This window comes from Tiliqua scincoides, chromosome 2 (genome assembly GCF_035046505.1).
Source record: "Tiliqua scincoides isolate rTilSci1 chromosome 2, rTilSci1.hap2, whole genome shotgun sequence".
Taxonomy (NCBI): Eukaryota; Metazoa; Chordata; class Lepidosauria; order Squamata; family Scincidae; genus Tiliqua; species Tiliqua scincoides.
In genome coordinates, this window is record NC_089822.1 from 48,980,018 (window position 1) to 49,001,897 (window position 21,880).

At 45.3% G+C, this 21,880-nt stretch overlaps 1 protein-coding gene across 1 annotated transcript; it reads right to left on the minus strand.

Moving 5' to 3' along the window:
- STARD4 (StAR related lipid transfer domain containing 4) lies at positions 1 to 18,126 on the minus strand. Its single transcript, XM_066615860.1, has 6 exons — positions 18,044 to 18,126; positions 11,473 to 11,590; positions 10,314 to 10,363; positions 8,593 to 8,719; positions 6,146 to 6,260; positions 1 to 4,415 (listed from the first exon to the last, which is right to left on the minus strand). Exons 2-6 carry the CDS (start codon positions 11,575 to 11,577, stop codon positions 4,189 to 4,191), a joined length of 624 nt encoding a protein of 207 aa, XP_066471957.1. The 5' UTR covers positions 11,578 to 11,590; positions 18,044 to 18,126; the 3' UTR covers positions 1 to 4,188.
- Between the last annotated feature and the right edge of the window lie 3,754 nt (positions 18,127 to 21,880).

Sequence of the window (21,880 nt, forward strand, 5' to 3'; positions counted from 1 at the left end):
CACACACACACACACACACACACACACACACATACACACACACAGCCTAATATCAGTCATAATACAAAACAAAAATATATCACAATCATCGCACATTTGTCCAACCCTGGCATCATCTGGTGACCAGAAGCAATTACTTTTCTTTCCCTGGCATTTTGCTCACTTGTGCCTGCAAGTGATTTAAAAAAAAATCTGCTCAAATCATTGAAATATATTAATTTTTTTTTAAAAAAGTAATTTTGAAGCTGCCAGAATATTATTTTTTACCAAAACTCTCAATGGATTCTTTCTCAGCAAGTAATGGAAGAGAAGCCAAGAAGAAACAATGTCTTTGAATATTAACTTACTTGTTTATATCCTTCCTTTTCCACAAGCAGCTTCAAGATAGCCAATATTTCTTAAAGGTTATTACTGAACTATTTTCAGGCTGCAATCCTTGCACACTTTCCTGTGCCCTAATGAACACAACAGACCTTATTTCTGAATGAACATGCATGGATTAGGCAGTTACAAACAATACTGAATGAATTTCTGGGCAGCCAAAGTTGAGCTGTATTATGCCCATTGGATTTCAAGAGAAATCTTGGGATCAACAGAAGAAGTACTTAAACCTGTTGAAATCAATAGGACTGTTCTGGGCTGTTTCACTATGTGGACTCCTTTCCACTGATTTCTGTAATGTGAATTTTAATTGATGTCAAGGCAAAAATAAGTATAGTGAGCCCTTGTTATCCACAGGGGTTCCATTCCTAGAATTTTTGATGGATATCAAAAATCTGTTGATAATCAAATCCGTGCAGGGCTTTCCACCAGGAACCGTAAGTTGCAGGTTTTTTGTCTGAAATGGGCATTCTGAGGGTCAGGGAAGCCACGCGCAGCCTCTCCGATCCTCAGAACACAGCCCAGATGCAGCAAGAATGCAGTGTTCAGAGAGTCTGGGTCAGGCCAACTAGTGGGTTTGGAATGATCAAATCCACAGGTACCAAACCTGCTGATAAAAAGGGCCAACCTGTATATGGCCTAAATTAGGCTTATTAAATAGTTTAAAAAAATTCCGAGCAGTAACATCCTAGGCTGCGAGATAAAAAAAGGATCCAGATTAGCGGTCTTGGGTTTAAATGTTTAAAACAGAATACACAACTGATTTTTGCTAACTGAAAACATGACACAGCTGTCTATTTGCAATAACTATTGCAATTCCCATTTCAAAGTGGTGTACAATAAAAAATTAAAATACAACCATAAAAACATAAATAATAACACACAGGTTAGGATTATTAAGCAACACAAAGTATTGAAATGGATGCACAATTATCTACACAGTTATACGTCTACATGTATAGCCCTTTAATTAGGAAAGCAAACAGTGCAAAGATACCTCTCTCTTTCTCAATGAAGGCATAAGATTGACATTCATCCATCACCATTCCCCCCTTTCCAGTAAGAGTGAAACTGACTACACCAGATAATGAGAATTAAAGAACTTTTTCCCCCTGCAGTCAGACTTCTCCCACCCCACTCCCTGCATTGCAATTCAAGTTATAAAACTATCAATACTGTATTGGGACAAGTGCCACAGTATCATTCTGCACTTCAGAAACAATAGCCTGTATGCATCCTACAATAAGGGTCTCTTAATGCTAGCACAGCAACATTAAACTAAAACGTTCTACAACTTGGTAGCCAGTATATCCTAAGACAATACAATGTTTTCACAGAGATGCTTAGAAGATTAGAAGGAGGAGATGCTTAGGTTATATTAGTCTGGGCAAAATAAACTAGTTGTCGTTGTCCCTTATTTTCAATGGAACTTAGCTGTGCTAAGAGCCATTACTAATAACCCAATCTTTGCAAATCCCTGCACAGCAATGCAGTGGCGCTGCTGCAGGCTATGCTGCATCCTACATGGGAACTTTGCATGCTGGAGGACTCTGCAGGTTAAGCCCCAGAAGCTGCAATCCAGCAACTCAGCACTGGGCAAGCTATGTAGCTGTCCATATTGCCCTGCGCTGGCAGATTGGGCCAGGAAGGGGAATAGGATATGACATGCATCACTGCCACCAATCTTGCCCCCATCCCAGGTCCAGTCCACCATATCCTGCCCTGTTGCTGCCCTCCCACACCCCATTACACTGCCTCCCTACCCTCCCCATTCCACCTCCACACGGCTCAGCATGGAATCTAACTTCCATGGTGCATGCTGCTCCTTGTGCCAGTGCATGTGGGCACCCGCTATGTCATCACAAAGTGCAATATGGCTCTTCTGCAACAGCAAACACGAGTGCAGCATGTGCTGTGCCAACACACACTGCTCAGGATTTGCCTTAACTAAACTTAGGATACCACCCAGAGAGTTCTTCTGATGGGGGGGGGTTAGTTACTATCTAGCCAGCTCTTATGTATTTCAACTTGGACGCTACACTGCACAGACACAAGCCAGTTTGTATGTATTTCCCAAATACAGTGGGTCCTCGTTACCCACAGATTTGGAACCCACATATTTGCTTATCTGTGGATCCTGAACCTGCAGGGTTAGCCCAACATGGACCCTCCAGAGATGATGGAGCTGTGCTCCTATTGCCTCCAAAGGTTGTTCTGAGACCTTCAGGAGACCTTAGAAAGTCACTTCTGGCTTTTGGGGGAGAAACCAGAAGTAGCCTTCTAAGGCCTCCCAAAGGCCTCAGAACATCCCCCTCCTGGAGGCAACGGAAGCACAGCTCCCATCGCCTCCAGAGGGTTACAGGTGCAGAGACCCACAGAATTCATTTTCCATGGGATGCCTTATAGAAAAACCACTCATATCCCAAACAGCTTTCCAAATATCCTTTGAAAGCACTAGAACAGCAAGATGCATTATTTTTACTGATGGTTATGCTATTTACAATATATTTCCTGAGTAGTCAAAAGCTCTCCCTCTAACATTTATCTTAACTGTTAATTTTGTACTTACTGTGCTACCAAGCACTGCAAATACACAAATTCTCTTTCTCTCTCGAATGCATGCATGCACACACATTGCCTGAACATGTTGCTTTTTTTTGCATATCACCTGAAGAAGATTTCTGTGCAACTCGGAAAGGACACATCCTCCCACTCCAGTCTAATTTAGTCCAATGAAAGAGTTAGAGCACCTGTTTTGCAGGCAGATGGTCCCATGTAGGGCAGAGAAAGACTTCAGTCAGCAACTCTGAGCTAGATAAGCCAACTGCCTGATTTAACATAAGGCAGCTTTATAGGTCCCCATTGAAAAGAGAGATCAGTATCACAGCCTTGCATCTTAGGGTGCACTTCCAGCACAGTATGAGTAGATTTCTGAAAATCCATTTGCAAACATCAGCATTTCCTCCTGTAATGTGCCACTCACTTCAATTGTATGCATTTCATACTTACATGCAGTTCTAACGCTCACCAGAGATTGCTAAATGAAGACACTGAAACATTTCAGGAGCCCAACTTACACAAACTATGTGTACAAATCTCAAGACCTGACATAAGTTTGATAAACTTAAAATAATTTGTTAAGCCCTGATTTTTAAACTAAATTCTACAAGATACTGACAGCACAGCAATCTGGAAGTGGCAAGATCATCTTTAACTTCCGAGATATTTGAGGTCACTTTTTGTAGCATTAGACTCTCTTTGTGTTGACTGTTTCTTAGAGAGCCAGGGGACTTACGCCCCAATTCAGATTTAGGTGCATGTGACAACATGTAATGCAGGCCAAGACAGTGGTTAGAAATATGGAAAGACAGCATCTAGGAATGTGCATTCCTATCTGTGCCAATATAAGCAGTTGAACTTAAGCCAATATAGTACTGATGAGATGAAAGAGAAAGTTTTCTACTATGTCAGTTTGAGTGGGCCAAGCATTATGTTGTGTGTTTTAGAGAACAAAGCAAGGAACACAAATTGTGTCTTAAATTGGGGAAATGCCTATCTTCTAAGGCCTTATTCAGAAAATTCACAATTTGCCAGGGCTACAGTCATAGACAAGATGTGAGCCTCACTGAATTCAAGGGGCTTCACTTCAGAGTGACCATGTTTCCAATTGGTCTGTGTAAGTAGGGCTACCTACAAAGAAAATACTACAGCTCTTCATGCAGGAAGCTTCCAACCTATCCAAGGTTCTTTTTTAAATCTATTGCAAAGACTGGAAGAGGATGGCAAAGAGGCACAGGGCAGCCACAATTATACTGTTAGGGCTTTTCTGAGATCGGAATAAAAGTTGGTCAGTGTTGAAGCCATGGCAGCATCCACTGCAGACTGGGGGAGCATCCCGCGGAGATCTGTCTGGATGAAGCCAGTCAAAAGGCTGTGCCTCGGATTGTCCTTCAGTGGGATACAGAACCAGCCACAGGGATGGTTAAATCCTCTGACAAAATTCGGTCCTACTTCACCATAGTCCAGGCTAATACCTGTTTTTAAAATAAACGGTATTGGGTTGAAACTCTGGTATACAGGAAATAATAATTATTATTTACTATTATAAAATGTACACAAAAGAAACTTTTGTGCACATGTTGATACTTTCTTCTAACAAGGAGACTTTGAATTTCAGTGGGTTCATTTCCAAGATAGCAAAAGTTGTACTTGAACCCTGAAAAGGGAAGATCACAACTGCATGCACTAATAAGCCATACACTTGTGCACATCTAAAGGGTTACCAACTTTGACACTTTGCCTTGCTCCTATGCAACATGAACTGTAGACATGCACAAGCAGATGAGGCTGCTTTTTCTGATCAGCTGGCAATCCTAATGCAAAGAATTCCTTGGATTGCTGGAAATGTCATGAGTAGCCCAATCCTAACCAGCACTGGCGCAGTGGGGCCACATAGCCTGCACAGAATCCAGCATTGGTTAGAAGAATACCAGAGGTCTACTTGGGGGAAGGGGGTATTTTTTCCCCTTCCCACCTGTAATGCTCCAGTCTACCCAAAGGGGCTACTTTGATCTCCGCCAGCTAAATCGCTGGCAAAAATCCAAGCAGCTCCTTATAAAGCTCAGGCTCAGAAAGGTGATTAGGATACCTCTGCTTAGGTTAGGCCTCCTCTGCTGATCCCTCCCCCTTCCAGGCCTGCCTCACCACCACCCAGTTCCTCCCTGCCTCCATTTCACCCTCCCACCACTCTCCCCCCAACCCTGTGCTGCTCAGCGGAGTACTCAACTCCGCCAGCAGCCTCTCTTTTGGATACAGTGCCAGTGGGATGACAGAGGACTTGCCGCCAGCACTGCTTGCTCTACAGTAGTTGCAAATGTGCTTTGTGGCATGTTTGTGACACTTTAGGTCAGCACAGTGCCTGCTGCGGCGGAGGAAAAGGAGATTGGGATTGTGCTATGAGACTTTTTTCCTGCTCTGTCACCCACTCTATGTCCCAAGTTTCAAACTGTTTCAGGTCAAAGAGTAAAAGGCCTTTCACTGATAGCTTACTGATTAACTCATGCCACAATCTCACACAAGTATCATTCTTGTCCCACTGAGATTCTGCTCCCATACTGCTATAGCTGAGAGATATCCAAGGTGGCATTGGGTAACAGTATTACCTATCCCCAACAGTGGGGACTCACGGGCATGAAACAAGGACAAGCCTTGCCTGTTTGAGGTTCCTCCAAACCATCTTTTGCCCCAAGAGAGGCAGGGTTTGGTGGTGTTGAAGAGATTTTTTTTAGTCATCATTCAATATTTACTATGTTCGAACTCAACCCCACTCTGATCTCATCTCTCAAGCATGATACAAGTCTGAACTTCCCTCCTCTTTCATAGCTACACAGAAGGGTCAATAACAGCCCCTGCCCAAAAACCTCCATGTTATGAAGCTCGAAACAAGAGCGCTGTCCCACATTCAGTCTGGCAGTCCTCATCTCATGCACCAAGTTAGCTTACTCACCACACATTACCCAGAAACAAAACTAGGAATTATATGCACTCAAATGTCCTTGAATTAAGCACTTTCAATATGCATTGCGTCAGCCAAGATAACACTCTGAACAATGCAAGCATTTATGTTTTCAGGTTTGAAAAAGCACACTACAACCTACTCATTTATTGCATTCCCAGCCCACAACTATGCAGGGCTGATTTCAATGGGATCAGGCATGCCTAGCAGGACCAGGTTGCAGGGTCAATATGCTTAACAAGAAATTACCACAGGACAGAAGCCCTTCTTCATAGTCTGTTGTGTAGGAGAAGTCAACAAACTCTCTTGGTGCAATGATGTTCCACAGTTGGCCAGCAGTGGTATAACGCATGACACAGCAATTCTGCAGGAGAAACATAAAAGTGTGGGGTCAGGAGGTGCTCATTTGTATAAAATGAACATTTATCATTATAACAGGATAATAGTGGAGATAGTATATTTAAATAAATGATACATTCTTTGAACCTGCTATACTCAGATCAGTCCTTTCAAAACCACAAAAAAGTGCTTGCAGGGTCAGGAAAAGATGCCTAGTGTTAGAAGCCAAGGTTGAAGAGCCTAAAGAATCCATTTCACCAGAATATGCAAAGCTGTAGAAACAACATGGATGTGTGGAATGGTTGAGTGTGTGTGGAATAGTCTTCTCTGGCCTCATCCAAATCCCTTCTTTGAACGTTTAGCTGTTTTGCTCTCTAATCCCTTGACATATAAGGGTAATAGCACAAGCAGTATTCTACCCAGCTGCTCAATAAGAACTACATTTGCTCCTGCCTTTAACTTTAGCAATGTTAATGAATGTAACAGGTTCCCCTGAAGCATTCTTGATGCTGCTTATCCAGAGGTAGCTCCTGCATGGATGGAAAACATCTAAAGGCACTTTTAAATCATGTTGCTTCAAGCTGATTGACAATTTGCCTTCTTCCACCTCCCACAATGGGTCTGCTTGGGTTTCGCCACTCCAAAAGGTCTTGCTACAGAAATGGACTTCCACATACACCCCACCAAGAACTATGTACAAATTACCTATCTGAAAAAAGATTCAGGAACTTATGATGAGCACAGCTGGCTAAAATGGTACATCTGCCTTATGTTTAATGAGGGGGGGAAGGCTTTAGGAAAAACAACTTTAGATTCTCGAGTATAGCAAGAATCTGGCCATAAGTCAAAGTCACAATGAAAGGCAAATGTAAAAGCCAGAACGGATACAGAGTCTGCAGGCCTCTTTTGGTCCTTTGTTCAGGTTCCAGAATTCATTAAGATGCTGGACTGAAACTGGGACAAGCCTGCTGAGGGTCACTCCTTGTCTAAGCAAAGAGACTTTGATCATCTTTTCTTGTTTATAGGGGACAATCAGACTAGGACTTCAAAGTCAATGGATTCCAAGATTTTTAGGAATTTAAAAAAGAAAAAAAAGACTTCATTCAACATATTTGAAAAACAAAGCTCAAAGGAGTACACACAAAAAATTAAAGGCATGGTCCAGCCAAAAGGTAATCATTTCATACCTTCATTGCTTTTAATGAGAGAGAATGAAGTACGTGACTGCAATTGCTGGGCTAAGTTCCACTGCCTTCAGTGAGACAGCAAGACAGCACTGGGCTCTTTCCCACTAAAATCAATTAATCTTAAAACTGCTCAGTTGTGGCTGGATTCCTACCCTCAGAAATGGGAGTGTCAAAGAAGAATGTCAGAACCACAGTCTCTTTTGATTCCCTTGTACCTTAGGATAGATCTTAATATTAATATAATTATAATTATTATTAATTATTAACCCTTGATATTAATCTTAGAACTCTCACGGTGCAACAACCTGTTGAACTGCTTTTTAGTACAACGGGGTGTCGCACAGATCAGACATTACATAATGTGCCTATACATGCACACAATCTACTGGGTTCTGTCCAAACCCTCTCTTAAGCAATATGTTGGATACAACATATTCTGATTTAATAACTGGGGCAACTCTTTCTTCACTTCCCAAAGGGCTACTTAAGACCTATGCACCCTGAAAGAAGAAACAAGAAGCTCAGTCCAAGGAGCTAAGGACATCAACTCCTGAAGAGACCACAAGTAGTCAGAGACAAGAACACTATTTTTAAAAATCTAACATAACATTTTTTTTGTTTCTGCAGTGGCAAAGTGCAGCAGGGGTGCGCCCCCCCCCCCCCGAGATTTGCAGACTGGGGGTGTACAACACTGATCACTTGAGTATTTGGAGCAGCAAGTAGAACACTGAAGGGCCATCCCACCCAAACCTCCATTTGGCTCCAAATCAGAGCAATTCCAGAGGCGGGGGGGGGAGGGTGACACGATGATGCAGGTGAATGATGTGACAGCATTAGTGTGTCACCCCATCCTGCGTGCTAGCTGGCCCAGCAACATCACTGTGTTTCTGTTCTTGTTTCACTGTTTAAATCATTGTCAACCATCTTATCTGCTTTGTCAGAAAGGTGGTTTGCAAGTGATACAAAACAAATACAGTATTTACTTCTTCCCCTTCTTCCCCAGACTCAAAGCAGTCTCCCAACCAGATACTGACCAGAGTTACACCTGCTTCACTTCAGCAAAACTGCTGCGTCACAAACTTTCAGGCTACTTCCATTAACTGACTGAACAGTATTAAGTGGTATAGCAGCCAGTAGGAATTCCATTAATGAGTATGGACAAAGTATTACCTCTTCAAACTCATCAATAATGTCCATTGTAGTCATTAGACTGTCCCAGTGTAGACGATAAGGTCCAGGGCGTATGTGATCTACTATTCTGTTGGCAGCATCTTCCACTATTCCTTGTGTTTTGTAGCTACAGAACCAGATTTAATACAAGAACATTTGGAAACATTATAGCAGATCTAATGGTAGATTTTTCTTTTCCTTCAGCACCTAGAAATCTTAACAAAACAACCTAGAGCAGTGTTTCTCAAACTGTGGGTCAGGACCCACTAGGTGTGTCACGAGCCAAATTCAGGTGGGCCCCCATTCATTTCAATATTTTATTTTTAATCTATTAGACTTGATGCTACCATGGTATGTGACTGCATTTGGGGAAATGTTACAGATCAGTACTTTTAACAGATTACAATATATATGCTTTCAACAATGATAGTCAGTGGGGCTTGCTCCTGGATAGACTTGGATAGGATTGCAGTCTAGGATTGTTAAAATTATCCTGCTTGATGATGTCACTTCCAGCCATGACATCACTTCCTGTGAGTCCCGACCAACTGTCATTCTAAAAAGTGGGTCCTGCTAAAAAGTTTGAGAACCACTGACCTAGAGAGTTACTGCACCAATCTATGTTGACAGTACTGAACTAGAAGGACCAGTGGCCTCACTCAGTAGACTTTAATAAGTTCATATGGTATTGTCTCACTGACACAATATTGCCATCTGTGCACCAAGAAAATGTCCTTTTGCCGTAATAACTGTGCCAGAAGGTTGAAAGACATCTGAAACCTGATCAATAACATTCATTTTTTGAACAATATTCACAAAGCTGGAACCATCCTTAGATCTGACTGTCAAGGATACAATCTACCACATTTTCTGGCATCTCCCATCAAAATGAATGACAGCTGAAGAATGGCAAAACAGTGACTCCAGGTTTGAAGTGCTGAATATGATGATGCTGTACCACATCCTGTGGTGAGCATCTAAGTATCTGAGGTCTTCCACAGGTGAGTTTGGACCCAGAGATTGATTGTGGCACTGCTGCCACTGTCATTTTGTTCTGCGGCTCAGAACCGCACAGTTTGGATAGGAGACAGGTCAAAACTTTGGTTCCAAACTTTGGTTCCAAACTTTGGTTCAGGTTTCAGTACGCCCTCTCAGGGCTCAATCCTAAGGTGGATCAGAGCCAGTGCTGTGCTTCAGCACTGGTGCTGGGTGTTACAAGCGTGACACCCAGAGAGGATGAATGCCGGTGTCAACCAGCGCAAACCATTGCTGAGCCCAGTCCTGGACAGATGCCACCTGGAGCATGGTAAGAGCTCTAGGCAGTGATGAGGGGCTTGGAGGTAGGGGGAGGAACTGGGATGGGGGGGGGACTAGCAGAGCCCTGCTCAACCACATCCTATCCTCTGTGTGGAGGACTACAATTGGCTTGTATATATTCACAGATGCCAATGTAGAAGGAGGTACAAGGTGTTAGCCTGAATGATGACCATTGACACACAATGATTATAGTCAATGGTATCCAGAGACTTGGGGAGAAATGCACGATGCAGATCCTGAGCTATTCTGTTTACAGGCTGTAATCTCCATTGAAAAGGAGAATCATCAAATAAGCAACAACACTTGAAGGGCGTAACATATTGGAAAGCAGGTCACAACACACACCTCTCTAACAGAAATCATATTTGTCAAAAGAGTTTCATCTCCTCTACAGGTGAACTTACAGATATCCACTAAATTCTTCTGAAGGTTTACGCCAAACTATAGTGTCTTTCTGAAAAAGAAAATGAAAGATGTGTGCATTACTAAATGTGCCAATTACTACACAGCACTGTTCTAGCTGCTTTGGTTGCTATCTGCTTCTGAGTGCAATTCAAGGGGCCAGTAACAAACTTTAAGGCTCTAAATCAGTTATTCCCAAACTTTTTAGCACTGGGACCTACTCTGTTAAACAACACTCTCTCAGGATCCACCTAGTTTTTGACTTTATGAAAAAGAGATCTAGCAAGAAATAATGTTTTATTTATTCACAAGTAATAATAATTAGAAAAAAGACCCTGATTGTTGGTGGTTCTGATACTGGCAAGCTGATAGTAGACAATGTATTGAATCCTATGGAAAGTGAAACTAAGTTACACATACATTTTTACTTGTGAACAGGTGACCATGCCTCAGTCCACTTTGAAGGCTAGGCTGAGATGAACACAAAGCCACCAAAATCGTCCCAATCCAATGAATACAGACCCCCAAAAGTACTCAAGAAGGAAGTCCTCCAAACCAACAAAGAAAATGTATTGAGCCCTACAGAAAGCAAAACTGAGCCACATGTGTGAATTTACTGGCAAATAGACAAATGTGCCTCAGTTTCTATTGAAGGCCAGACAAAGGGGAATGACAGCCACCAGAATGGTCCTGATCCCATGAATGTGGAGCTCAACAAACGCTCCAGAAGGCAATGCCCCCACCAAAGTAAAAAGGATAAAAACAGAGGCTTGAGTAATTGATAAACTTTTTTTTTTTAAAGTATCGTAAAGTTAGATGAGTCCCGAAAGAGTGTCATTTTTAAAAGTGGGTCCGGGTGATAAAAATGTTTGAGAACCACTGCACTAAGCCCAAAATTTTCATCCACAGTAAAGTAAGAAGTTAGTATTTCTCTGAATGGCAGCAAGAACAGTTTTCCCCAAAGCTTCTTAGATAACACATTGTCCTTTCTGCTTTAGTGGTTCACAGCTTGCAGGGAAACTAAAGGTCTCCCCATTCAGCATCCTACCCTTCTAAAACCATCGTGCCCCATATCCTCACTTAATACTCCAAAGTGCAATATTAATCACCACCCTGATCTGTTAACAAAGAATTAGCAAGAAGTGCAACTTAATAACTTACTGTCTTCTTAGCAATTCTCCATTCAGAATCTTCTATATTATAATACCGGATGAGTGTATTGTTTAGCTTCGTCGCCACTGAAGTGACATCAGGCAGGACTGCCATTCTTTTCCACTTCCTACAGAAAATCAGGAAGTCAGTCATAAGACAGGAATGTATTGCTTTTTCTCAGTTCCTTTCTCAGTGTCAATTTAATACAACAATAAGCTAATCAGTAGCCCCAGCCTCTCTTGGAGCTGCACAACTACAAGACTTTTTTAAACAATCACCTGAGACAAGTATCAACATTCTGATTACAAAGCAGAGGTCTCTCATTACACTGTGCAACATTTAAACAGTTCAGTTAAAAAGTTATACACATATGGAACAAGTGTTACCAAGCCTTATTGAGAAAAAAGGCTCTGACTTTCAACCCATTTTCCACACTAACTGGGATCTCAAAGGCTTTGATGAATCTCCTCAACAAGTACAAGTTTATATAGGCTTAATGTGGACTTTGGAATTCAGATGCAAAGATTTCCAGTGTCCATCTTTACTGCATAGTTCCAGGCCAGGGATGGCCTAATGCAGTGGTTCTCAAACTAGGGCATCCTGATGTCCCAGCCAGAGAGCCCTGGCTTCTTCCCCCTTAAGGGATGGAAGAGGGGGAAGGCAGCAACGCAACCCGCTAGATCATGCCACTTTGGAAGGGTGCAGGGTCTCATTGCCACTTACCATAGCCTGCAGCAGCCTCCCGGGGTGCAGGGAGCCCACACACTACCCTTCACAGCAGTGGTTCTCACCCTTTTTAGCCCAGGACCCACTTCTGAGAATGACAATCTGTCTGGGGCCCACCGGAAGTGATGTCAGCAACCTGGAAATGATGTCATAGCCAGAAATGACGTCATCAAACAGGAAGTGACATCACTGTGATGTCAGCGCCGGAAGTGATGACATCAAGCAGGAAGTTCCTGCCTAGAAACTCAAATTGTAAATGACAAAAGACAGTATTCCAGCTGAGAAGCTTCTTCCAATTCTCCCTGCCCTCGCTACCATTGCTATCAAGCAAAAAATAAAACATCTAGATTAGAACAAAATATTTGTGTATTTACTACTGTTTTTATTTCTGTCTTTATTTACAAAATCTCAAGCTACTTCTTTTATTGCGCTTGAAACTAACAAACATTGATGTGGCTATTGATACTGTGCACAGCATTAGCCAGAAACAAGTGCACCCTTCTCATGCACCTCAATACAAGAAGTAGCTTGAGTTTTTGTAAATAAAGGAAATAAAAAAGTAGTATCCTTCTCAGAAGGAAGATAAGAAGGGACGCTTCTCCTCATCTCCCCCAAGCCCAAGCACATCTGCTCAGAATTGACACCCATTATTGGCAATGGGGCTTACTCCCAGGTAAGAGTAGACAGAATTGCAGCCTAAGAGAGAAGTAAGAAGAGGGGAAGGGTGCACATCAGAGAAGCGGCTGGGGGAGCAGCACTCTCCCTGGGTGCTCCCCCCCACATGCCAGGCTTGCCCTCCCTCGTCCCCCCCCCAGCTGCTCTCTTGGAAGTCAGGCAACCAGGGATCCCCCCTCACCCCAGCAAAGATACAAAGAGAGGACATGCTAGCCAGGGCAGGAAAGGATCACGGCTTCCAGGCAATTTCAGAGAGGGAGAGAGGTCGTGATGCAGAAGACAAGAATGACAGTGGGGTGGTGGCGGCAGTGATGCTGCTTTCAAGGCAGGCTCACAAGAGGGGAGATCGTGTGGATCTACCTCTACTCCGCCTACACTCTCCAGTCCAGTCCAGCTGCAGGGGGGGGAGCTGCTCTGTCTTGCAACCCCAAGGCAGCCCATCCCATCAAGGCAACCAAGCTGAAAAGGTTGGTGGGGAGAAGCCTGGCTGGCTCGTCCACATCTCTCCCGGTCCTTCTTTGCCTGCAATCCAAGCCTGCACTCTGCAATTGGCTCCCCTGAGGAAAGCCTCCAAGTGCAGAGGGAGGTCCAGCTGGAAGGCAGCAGCACACTTTCTGAGGAAAAGTGGCACGCTGCTTTCTTTGCACATGTGCAAGCCGCTCTTAGTTACATCACAATGCCAGGAAGTTTAAAATGGCGACACCCAGGCTTTGCTCACTTCCAAAATGGCGCCGCCTAGGTCTTTTGCCATCTTCCAAGATGGCTGCCATCAGCTTCTCGCAACCCACCAGAAATTAGATCGCAACCCACCAAGTGGGACCCAACCCACAGTTTCAGAACCACTGCTCCACAGGGCTCCCCAACATGTGGAGACAATCAAAATCGCTATTGCAACCACTTCCGGTTTTGCGTTCACAAAACCGGAAGTGGTTGCAATTGCGATTTTGAGGATCTCCACAGTGTGGGGAGCCCTGTGGAGGCTGGTACAGGGGCTCCCTGTACCCCAGGAGGCTGCTGCAGGCTATGGTAAGTGGCAGCAAGCCCCTGCACCCCTCCAAAGCAGCGCGATCTAGCGGGTCGCATTGCTGCCTTCCCCCCCCCAGCCCTGCACACATTTACTGAACCACTGGCCTAACCACTGGCCTAATGCGATCTGCCACACAATGCTGCCCCCAACTCGCCACCACCATGTATGTATGCAATCCTTTCCAACACAGCAGGAAGTGTGGGACATGTTGGGAACTCCACATTTTGTTGAAAATGACTCAGCGCAGAAGAAGCAGGGCAAGCACATTGGTGCAGCTTCACCCACAGCAGGCTAAAGGGAGGCAGCGGCAGACTCGAAGGGCACCCTGAGTCTACTTGCCACCACCACCCCCGCCACCTAATGCATCATCCACTTCATGGATGGACTGGTCATGCTCTAGACTGATACACCCTCTCTGTGACATGACAGCAATCAAGCAAATGGCAGCTGGAGGAGATGTGCAATCCTATAACATCAGACCAAATCAGCCAAAGCCAGGGAAAGAGGTGAAAGGCTCAAGAGAAAAAACAAAGAAGAGGACAAGGAGAAAAGCACAAAGATTGTGTCAATGCTCTCAACTAATAACAGTTTACTAATGGGTTGGGCCTTCCAACAACAACCAAAACCAAAATCAAGCTACATTGGTCTCATAACATGACATCCACATAAAATGTAAACTGAAGTGTCCCAGCTAGCAAGGCTAGCCCAAGATGTTTTGCTTCCTGAAGCGAACAATGAAATGAGACCTCCTCCCTACAAATTACATAATGCTGTATCTGAAAAATATATACAAAACTAGGTTGCTAAAAGCAGCTTCATAACACCAGATCATAGCCCTCATAATGAAATGCAAAAAAATTCAAGGCACATAGTACCTGAACTAATCATATCCTCCAAGAAAAGGACATTTGGTTTCTGAATCAATGACAAAATTTATTTTAGAAAAATGTTTTAAAGTTCCAAAAGAAACTTTGCTGAGCACACAAACATACATCTAGAGGTGATTCAAGGCAACCTGCTGCCTGAACCCACCCCCAAATTCTGCCAGCCACCCCCTGTCAGCACTGACAGAAAACTCCCAGCATCATCTGGTTAACAATTTTACAAGGAATGGCAGCACAGCTACAGGGAGCTGTATGCAGGGAGCCTTGCCTTCCCCAAGGCCTGTCTTCATCCTTCCTGCAGCACTGCTACCACTGCTGCTTCTTGTGAATTCAGAGGTTGGGGAAGGACAAGAGGACTGGTTTCAGTTTTAGTGATTTGGAAAACATTTTAAGGCTGCATTACTATGCACACTGAGCTCAATAGGGCTTACTTCAGAGGAGGCATGCATAGAATTGCACTGTTTTTCATTTCTGGTCAGGTTATGTACATGCCCTCTTACCTGATTGTCTCATAAGCTCTTCTGGGAAATGTGAACAGGATGATCATGTTCTGTTTGTGAATCAACCTGTACAAACACAGTCCTACTGGATTCCAGTTTCTTGGGATGAAATCTTATACATGCTTACTTGAGAGTCAGTCCCACTGAACTCAGCTGGGCTTTCTTCTGACATGCAACTGATTCAAGAGTATACAAATGGCATTTGGGCTTGAGAGTTCTTTCCCCAGAAGGAAGTATTAGCAGGAGCCTGCTATCATCTCTAGAACATTGGGGAGAGCCAGGTTCTGATTGTTTACTATTTAGGAAGGAAGGGGAAAGACAGAGCCAGTCCCTGGGGGTCATTCTCCAAAAGCCAGCCAAACAGCCTGGCAGCAAGGATCAGGGAGGCTGCTAGAGAGGTGGAGCAGGAGGAAGGAAATATTAAAAGAAAACTACAAAAACCTAATGTGGAAATATGAGGAGCCAGGGGAAACTGAGCAAATGAATTGCAAGTGCATACATATATACTCAACACAGAAAATGTCAAGATAAACCCCTTTAAGAACAAACTCCACCAACCTGACTCTGCTGCATCTCCTGAAATCGAGGCCTGGAAAGCACCTTCTGTTAATGTCACCTTATCCGCTGATCCCAGGTAAGAGGAGCACTCCAGAAGTGGGCAAGCCCAACAGCACTCCGCTTCTCCTGCTACCACTGTCCCTTCCAGGTCACGCAAGTGGCCATGCTATTGCCATTGCTTGTACTAGCAACAGGCAGGTGGACATGCTGCTAGCTCCTCTCTCCTTTGCACCACTGTGCTGTTCTGCCTCTTCCTCTCCTTTTAGGCCAATCAGAAGGAGGAGGGAAGCACCGTGAGAAAGCCATCGCAAAAGGGAGGAAAACAGCAACACAGAAAGAGGTGACAGCTGTGCAGTGGAGCACAACATTCAGCTTGCATGGGGCAGTCAGATGAGCAGCAAAGTGTGGTGAGGCTATCTCAATGGAGGGGAGGAATGTGGGGTGCCATGTCACCTGCCCAATCTACTGCCTCAGGCAACCAACTCAACTTGCCTCATTGGTAGGCCAGCCATGCCTCCTATCATAACATTTTAGGATTTATTCATACATGATGATTCCTACAGATATATCACTTCTGTGCTGTATAAACATGTGTGCATCACATGTAACAAACACATGTTTTTGCCCAGTGGTGGGGGAGGGGGATCAGCACATCAGCACGCCATCACAGAATAGATTTTTCTAGGGGTGTGTGAACCATACCAAGTTCACAGTATGCCAAAATGCTATCCCTTGAGGTAGATTGCTTAAATTAACCACTTATAAAGATGTTTTCACAGTCTTTTCTGAGGAAGGAAATGAAACCTTCACTGAAGGGCAAAACAGTATAAAAACAGAATGCCAAACTTCAAAAAGAAACTGGTTTGTACTTGCTTATTTGATCATGGAAATTTCAAAGCATCTCCTGAGGGCTCATTCAGCAGGAATCTTCTACTGCTCATCCAAGGCAATTCCAGCTCACTTAGTGAGAAGTACATTTCCCCAAGTCCCCACAGACTTACTCTTTCTCTTAAGTGTGGCAAGGATTGCACTACCTGATCAACATTTCTTCAGGAAACTGGCACGATACTTACAGCATTCCAGTACTGTTTTTATGCTATTCTGCTGATGTTTTCAGCAGGCAATATTATGTAACCACAACTCCTCCCTCCCGAACTGGCCTTTTCAGCCACACTAGAGACGGTGTTCCAGAACCACCATTCAGAGTGCGATACCATAGTCTTTCGAGACTGAAGGTTGCCGCCAACAACAACATTATGTAACCACATTTTGATCCAGCATTCACCATGGCCTATGGCACTGAGTGGGAGGCAGCAAACAAATAGGGCCAAACATACATTTGGGGGTAAAATTCATGGTGTAGTGATCTGGAACAGGAAAATACCTGAGAAGGAAATGGTTAAGCAACCCCTACCCACCCTTATCCACTCTCAATTACTTCTCTCAGCACGTGTTTATTCTTTTCTAAAGACCCTCACACAAAATCCATATGGGTACATACATACAAACATACATACATGTATTTACAGCAGATGAACTAAATCAGTGCCAATATAACTGCCTGCTGGCTCCATCCTCAAACTCACTAAGGCTGCCATCCTATCCACACTTACTTGGAAGTAAGCTTGAATGACTATAGTGGGGCTTACTTCTGAGTAGACAGACGTAGGATAGGATTGAGCTCCAAGGCTGCCATCCTATCCACACTTTCCTGGGAGTAAGCTCCACTGACTATAGTGGGACTTACTTCTGAGTAGACAGGCATAGGATTGAGTTCTAAGGCTGCTGTCCTATCCACACTTTCCTGGGAGTAAGTTCCATTGACTATAGTAGGACTTACTTCTGAGTAGACAGGTTGGACTCTCAGGGAGCTACTCAGAAGTAACCCCCACTGTCTCCAGTGGGGCTCACCCCCAGGAAAGCGCAGGGATTCCACCCTGAGAAGGGCTCCGGTCCCGTCTCCTTCAGCCCAAAGGCAGACCCACAACACGGGGCTGAAGAGAGAGGCTCTACCTTCCCCTGCTCTTCACCGCCAGGCTTCTCAGGCGCAGCTGGCGCCAGAACGGGCTGCAGTGCCAGGCAGGTCGGGGGCGTTCAGGGACACGCAGGGCTCACGTGCAGGCGCCCCTGGAGGCGAGATGGCTCCGCGCCCGCAGCCTCAGGCGCGCCTCCACCTGCCTCCCCTACCACTCCAGACCGCCTCCGCTCACCTGAGCTGTGGCTGCGCGAGGAAGTGACTCTCCACAACGGGCTCCCCTCTGCCAACGGGCAACTGGCCTCCCCGCGCACGCGACACCCGACTTCCCCCCACCTTAGTTTCTGTTCCTCACCAGGTTCGAGCGCTTCATGCCATCCACCAATCAGAACCCAGCCGGCATCCCCTTGCCAGCCAATAGCAGCGCGTTCTCCCTTCCTTTCCACCCTCGCGCAACATCAACATCGAGCCATGCAGTGACGAACTAGATCACGCCCCCACAGAAGCTCAAGAGAAGAAGAAACCTTCTTCCCCTTCGTCTCTCTTTGGCTGTCATGGGCAGAAAAAAAAAAACAGGCGGCCTCTGCTTATTGGCTGATGAGCGCAGCGAGGCGGAATAAAGCACGTTGATTGGCCAGAAGGAAGATGGAGTGACAAAAGGTGGGATAAAAGGGGCTCAACGGAATGGTGCAAAGGTGAAGAAGAGTTTGAGGGGGTGGGGCTACAGATGGACCTCGCGTGACCGACTAGGACTGTGACTGACAGCGCAAGGGCCAGAGGGATGATGTCATGGGGCTGGGTGCACTGCTTGCTTGGCTGCATCAGTTGCATCTCTAGTCATGAATCTAGCAGCAGCAGCAGCAGCGGGAGGGAGGGGTGAACAAGGGCAGCTCCAGTGTGGGGTGTGCATGGAGGCTGGAGGGCAGGACTCCAGCTAGCCCTGCAGTGACTGCTCTCAGTCAGTCTGTGGCCTACTTCACAGGGCAAGTCAGGTGTGGCTGACTCGGAAGTAGCCCCATTTGCACTGCTTGTTCAAGGAGGAAGACTTGCTCAGGTGTAATGAGACCCTCCTCCTTGGGTGTAAGCAGGCAGGGCAGCTGTGGTGTTTTTCATGGACACCTGTGAGGCACTGCCTCACCTGCTGCCCCCACACTGTCCTGAAGTGGGCTGCTTGCACACCTGTGGTGAGGCTCCGTGTGACACATAGTGCTTTGTAAGCTGAGGTGAGGCTCCCTGCAAAACTTTGTGCTTTGCACCCCCTCTAGCTACACTATTGGAGCCATGAGCTTTTCCAGCCACTCCCAAGGCAAGAACCCCTTTGGACTCCTCCTTGTGCCCTACCTCAGCCAAAGTAAAATATCCGACCCCTCATACCATGATAATTGAAGCATTGTACAAATCTATGGTAAGGCCACACCTGGAGTATTGCTTCCAGTTCTGGTCACCACATCTCAAATAGGACATAGTGGAAATGGAAAAGGTGCAAAAGAGCAACTAAGATGATTACGGGGCTGGGGCACCTTCCTTACGAGGAAAGGCTATGTCATTTGGGCCTCTTCAGCCTAGAAAAGAGACGCCTGAGGGGGACATGATTGAGACATACAAAATTATGCAGGGGATGGACAGAGTGGATAGGGAGATGCTCTTTATACTCTCACATAACACCAGAACCAGGGGACATCCACTAAAATTGAGTGTTGGGAGAGTTAGAACAGACAAAAGAAAATATTTCTTTACTCAGCATGTGGTTGGTCTGTGGAACTCCTTGCCACAGGATGTGGTGATGGCATCTAGCCTGGATGCCTTTAAAAGGGGATTGGACAAGTTTCTGGAGGAAAAATCCATTATGGGGTACAAGCCATGATATGTATGCGCAATCTCCTGATTTTAGAAATGGGTTATGTCAGAATACCAGATGCAAGGGAGGGCACCAGGATGAGGTCTCTTGTTATCTGGTGTGCTCCCTGGGGCATTTGGTGGGCCGCTGTGAGATACAGGAAGCTGGACTAGATGGGCCTATGGCCTGATCCAGTGGGGCTGTTCTTATGTTCTTAAGAGATGGAAAAGACCCCCACACACTCATGCAAAATTGAAAGAAAGAAAAGATCCCACTCATGCAAAAGCAAAACATTAAGGCTTCCCTGCCTCCTGACTGGAACTTCCCTGCTGCTCATCCAATCTGAATGATGACCCCACGAGGTCGTTCACACCACACACCGGGACACAGACAGACTGCATGCGTGGGGACTGAGTGCCGGGTCAGTGGCCTCAGACTCGAGTCAATTCCGAAGTCATCGGCACAACTGATGCAAGTGTACTCGAGTCAGCGGTAAAACACTGATTTTCACAACTCAGACTCAAGTCACCTGACTCGAGTTCCCATCCCTGCTAATGGGGGGGGGGGGAAGTAGCCATGGAATGAACCTTGAGGAAGGATTGACTAGAAACAAAAGTAGTAAATAAATAGCAATGTAGCTAAAACAAGGATTTTCAGAACCGTTTCTGTGAAATTGTGTTAGATATATTTAGAATGCATGTCATGTTTTTGAGTGCACATTGATTCGCTTTTTGCTAATGTAAGTACAGCAAGTCCTCACTTAAAGTTGTCAAAAAGTTCTTGGAAACTGCAACTTCAAGCGAAACGACCTATAATGAAATCTGTTTTACTGTAGCCGGGCACATATCACAGTCTCTCAAGTGGTGGGCTTGCTGAGTGCTTTCCAGTTGTGCTGCAACTCCCTGTTGTGCCCCAGAGTGCCTTGTGGGTGTGATAAGGCCAAAGAAGTGGGTTGCAGGCCTGGCAACCAGAAGTGACTTCTGGTAGCCCTATGGTGTGGAGCCACGGAGGTCAGAAGGTTGAGAACCACTGACCAACTTTAAAATTAAACAGTGTTGGTTGAAACAACTGTAAGTGAGAACTTGTTGTACATAGTTGTGCAACTTATCATACTTGCTGTGCCTAATCCTCAGTCAGATCATTGTTCATCTAGCCAGGGTGGCCTAGTCATCAGTACCTGACCAAAGTGCCTGCTTTGAGTGGTGAGTTGGAGGGGGGAAGCAATGAAGTGATGAGTGCCCCACATGCTGCATCTGCCTGCTGCCCCCCTCCCACCTGTCCCACCCCCATTGAGCCACCTCAGTTGGCTCCTTATCTTCTTCTAGCTTGCTCCTGGCTGCCCAATCAGTGCTGTCACTGAAAGTTAAAGCAGCCAAACAATGTGGCATTATTATGTTGAGAATTGCCCTCAAGAGTGGCAGCTGATGAAGTGGAGCAAAGATGAGGATGCACTGGCTTCAGCTAAGAATTGCTAAGAGATGTAGGAGGAAATGGGGGTGATGGCAGCACAGCCCTGCTTTGATTGCCTGCTTTTACAAGAACAGAAGAACAAGATTACAGTACTCAGCTCTGCCTCCTTCCCCTTTTTGCATGCCCAGTAAGAAGACCAGAAAGTGAGGAGGCAGAGCCTCCCCACACCTTCCTTAACATTCAGCTCCATCCCTTTCTCTGCTCATTTGCTCCTGCTAGCTCTGTTTGAAACAAACAGCAGGTAGGAGCAATTGGGAGAAGGCAGGGACAGAGCTGGAGGTAAGAGGAGGCAGCCTCAGCTCTGCCTCATATCTCCTTTCTCCTTGCCCATTCAGCCACTTCCCTAAGGAGCCAGCAGTTACAGTGATGGTGGGGTATGCATGTGTTTTGTTTGTTAAAAAGAAGGCAAGGTTCACACTAGCAGGGGTAGCAGATCTGCCCCGGTTCAGACAGGCTGTTCCTGAATCTAGTTCACTACTGTTGACACTGACTGGCAGTAGCAGGTCTTTCCCAGCCAGGGCTTGGACTAGCAAGGTTCTGCTTGCCACGCTCGCAGCCCTTCTCAACTTCTATCTCTGGATGCTGGCCCAGACACTCACATACCCAGACCAAAACTTGGATTGCTAGAGTTGCATTTGTTTGTTTTACTTAAAGTATGTGTATTGCATCCGTCAGTTGAAGAGGATCCAGAGTGACTTATGCAAAATTAAAAAATGGGAACCAATTCAGATGGGAAAAAGGTAGACGGATTGGCTGACTGGCTGC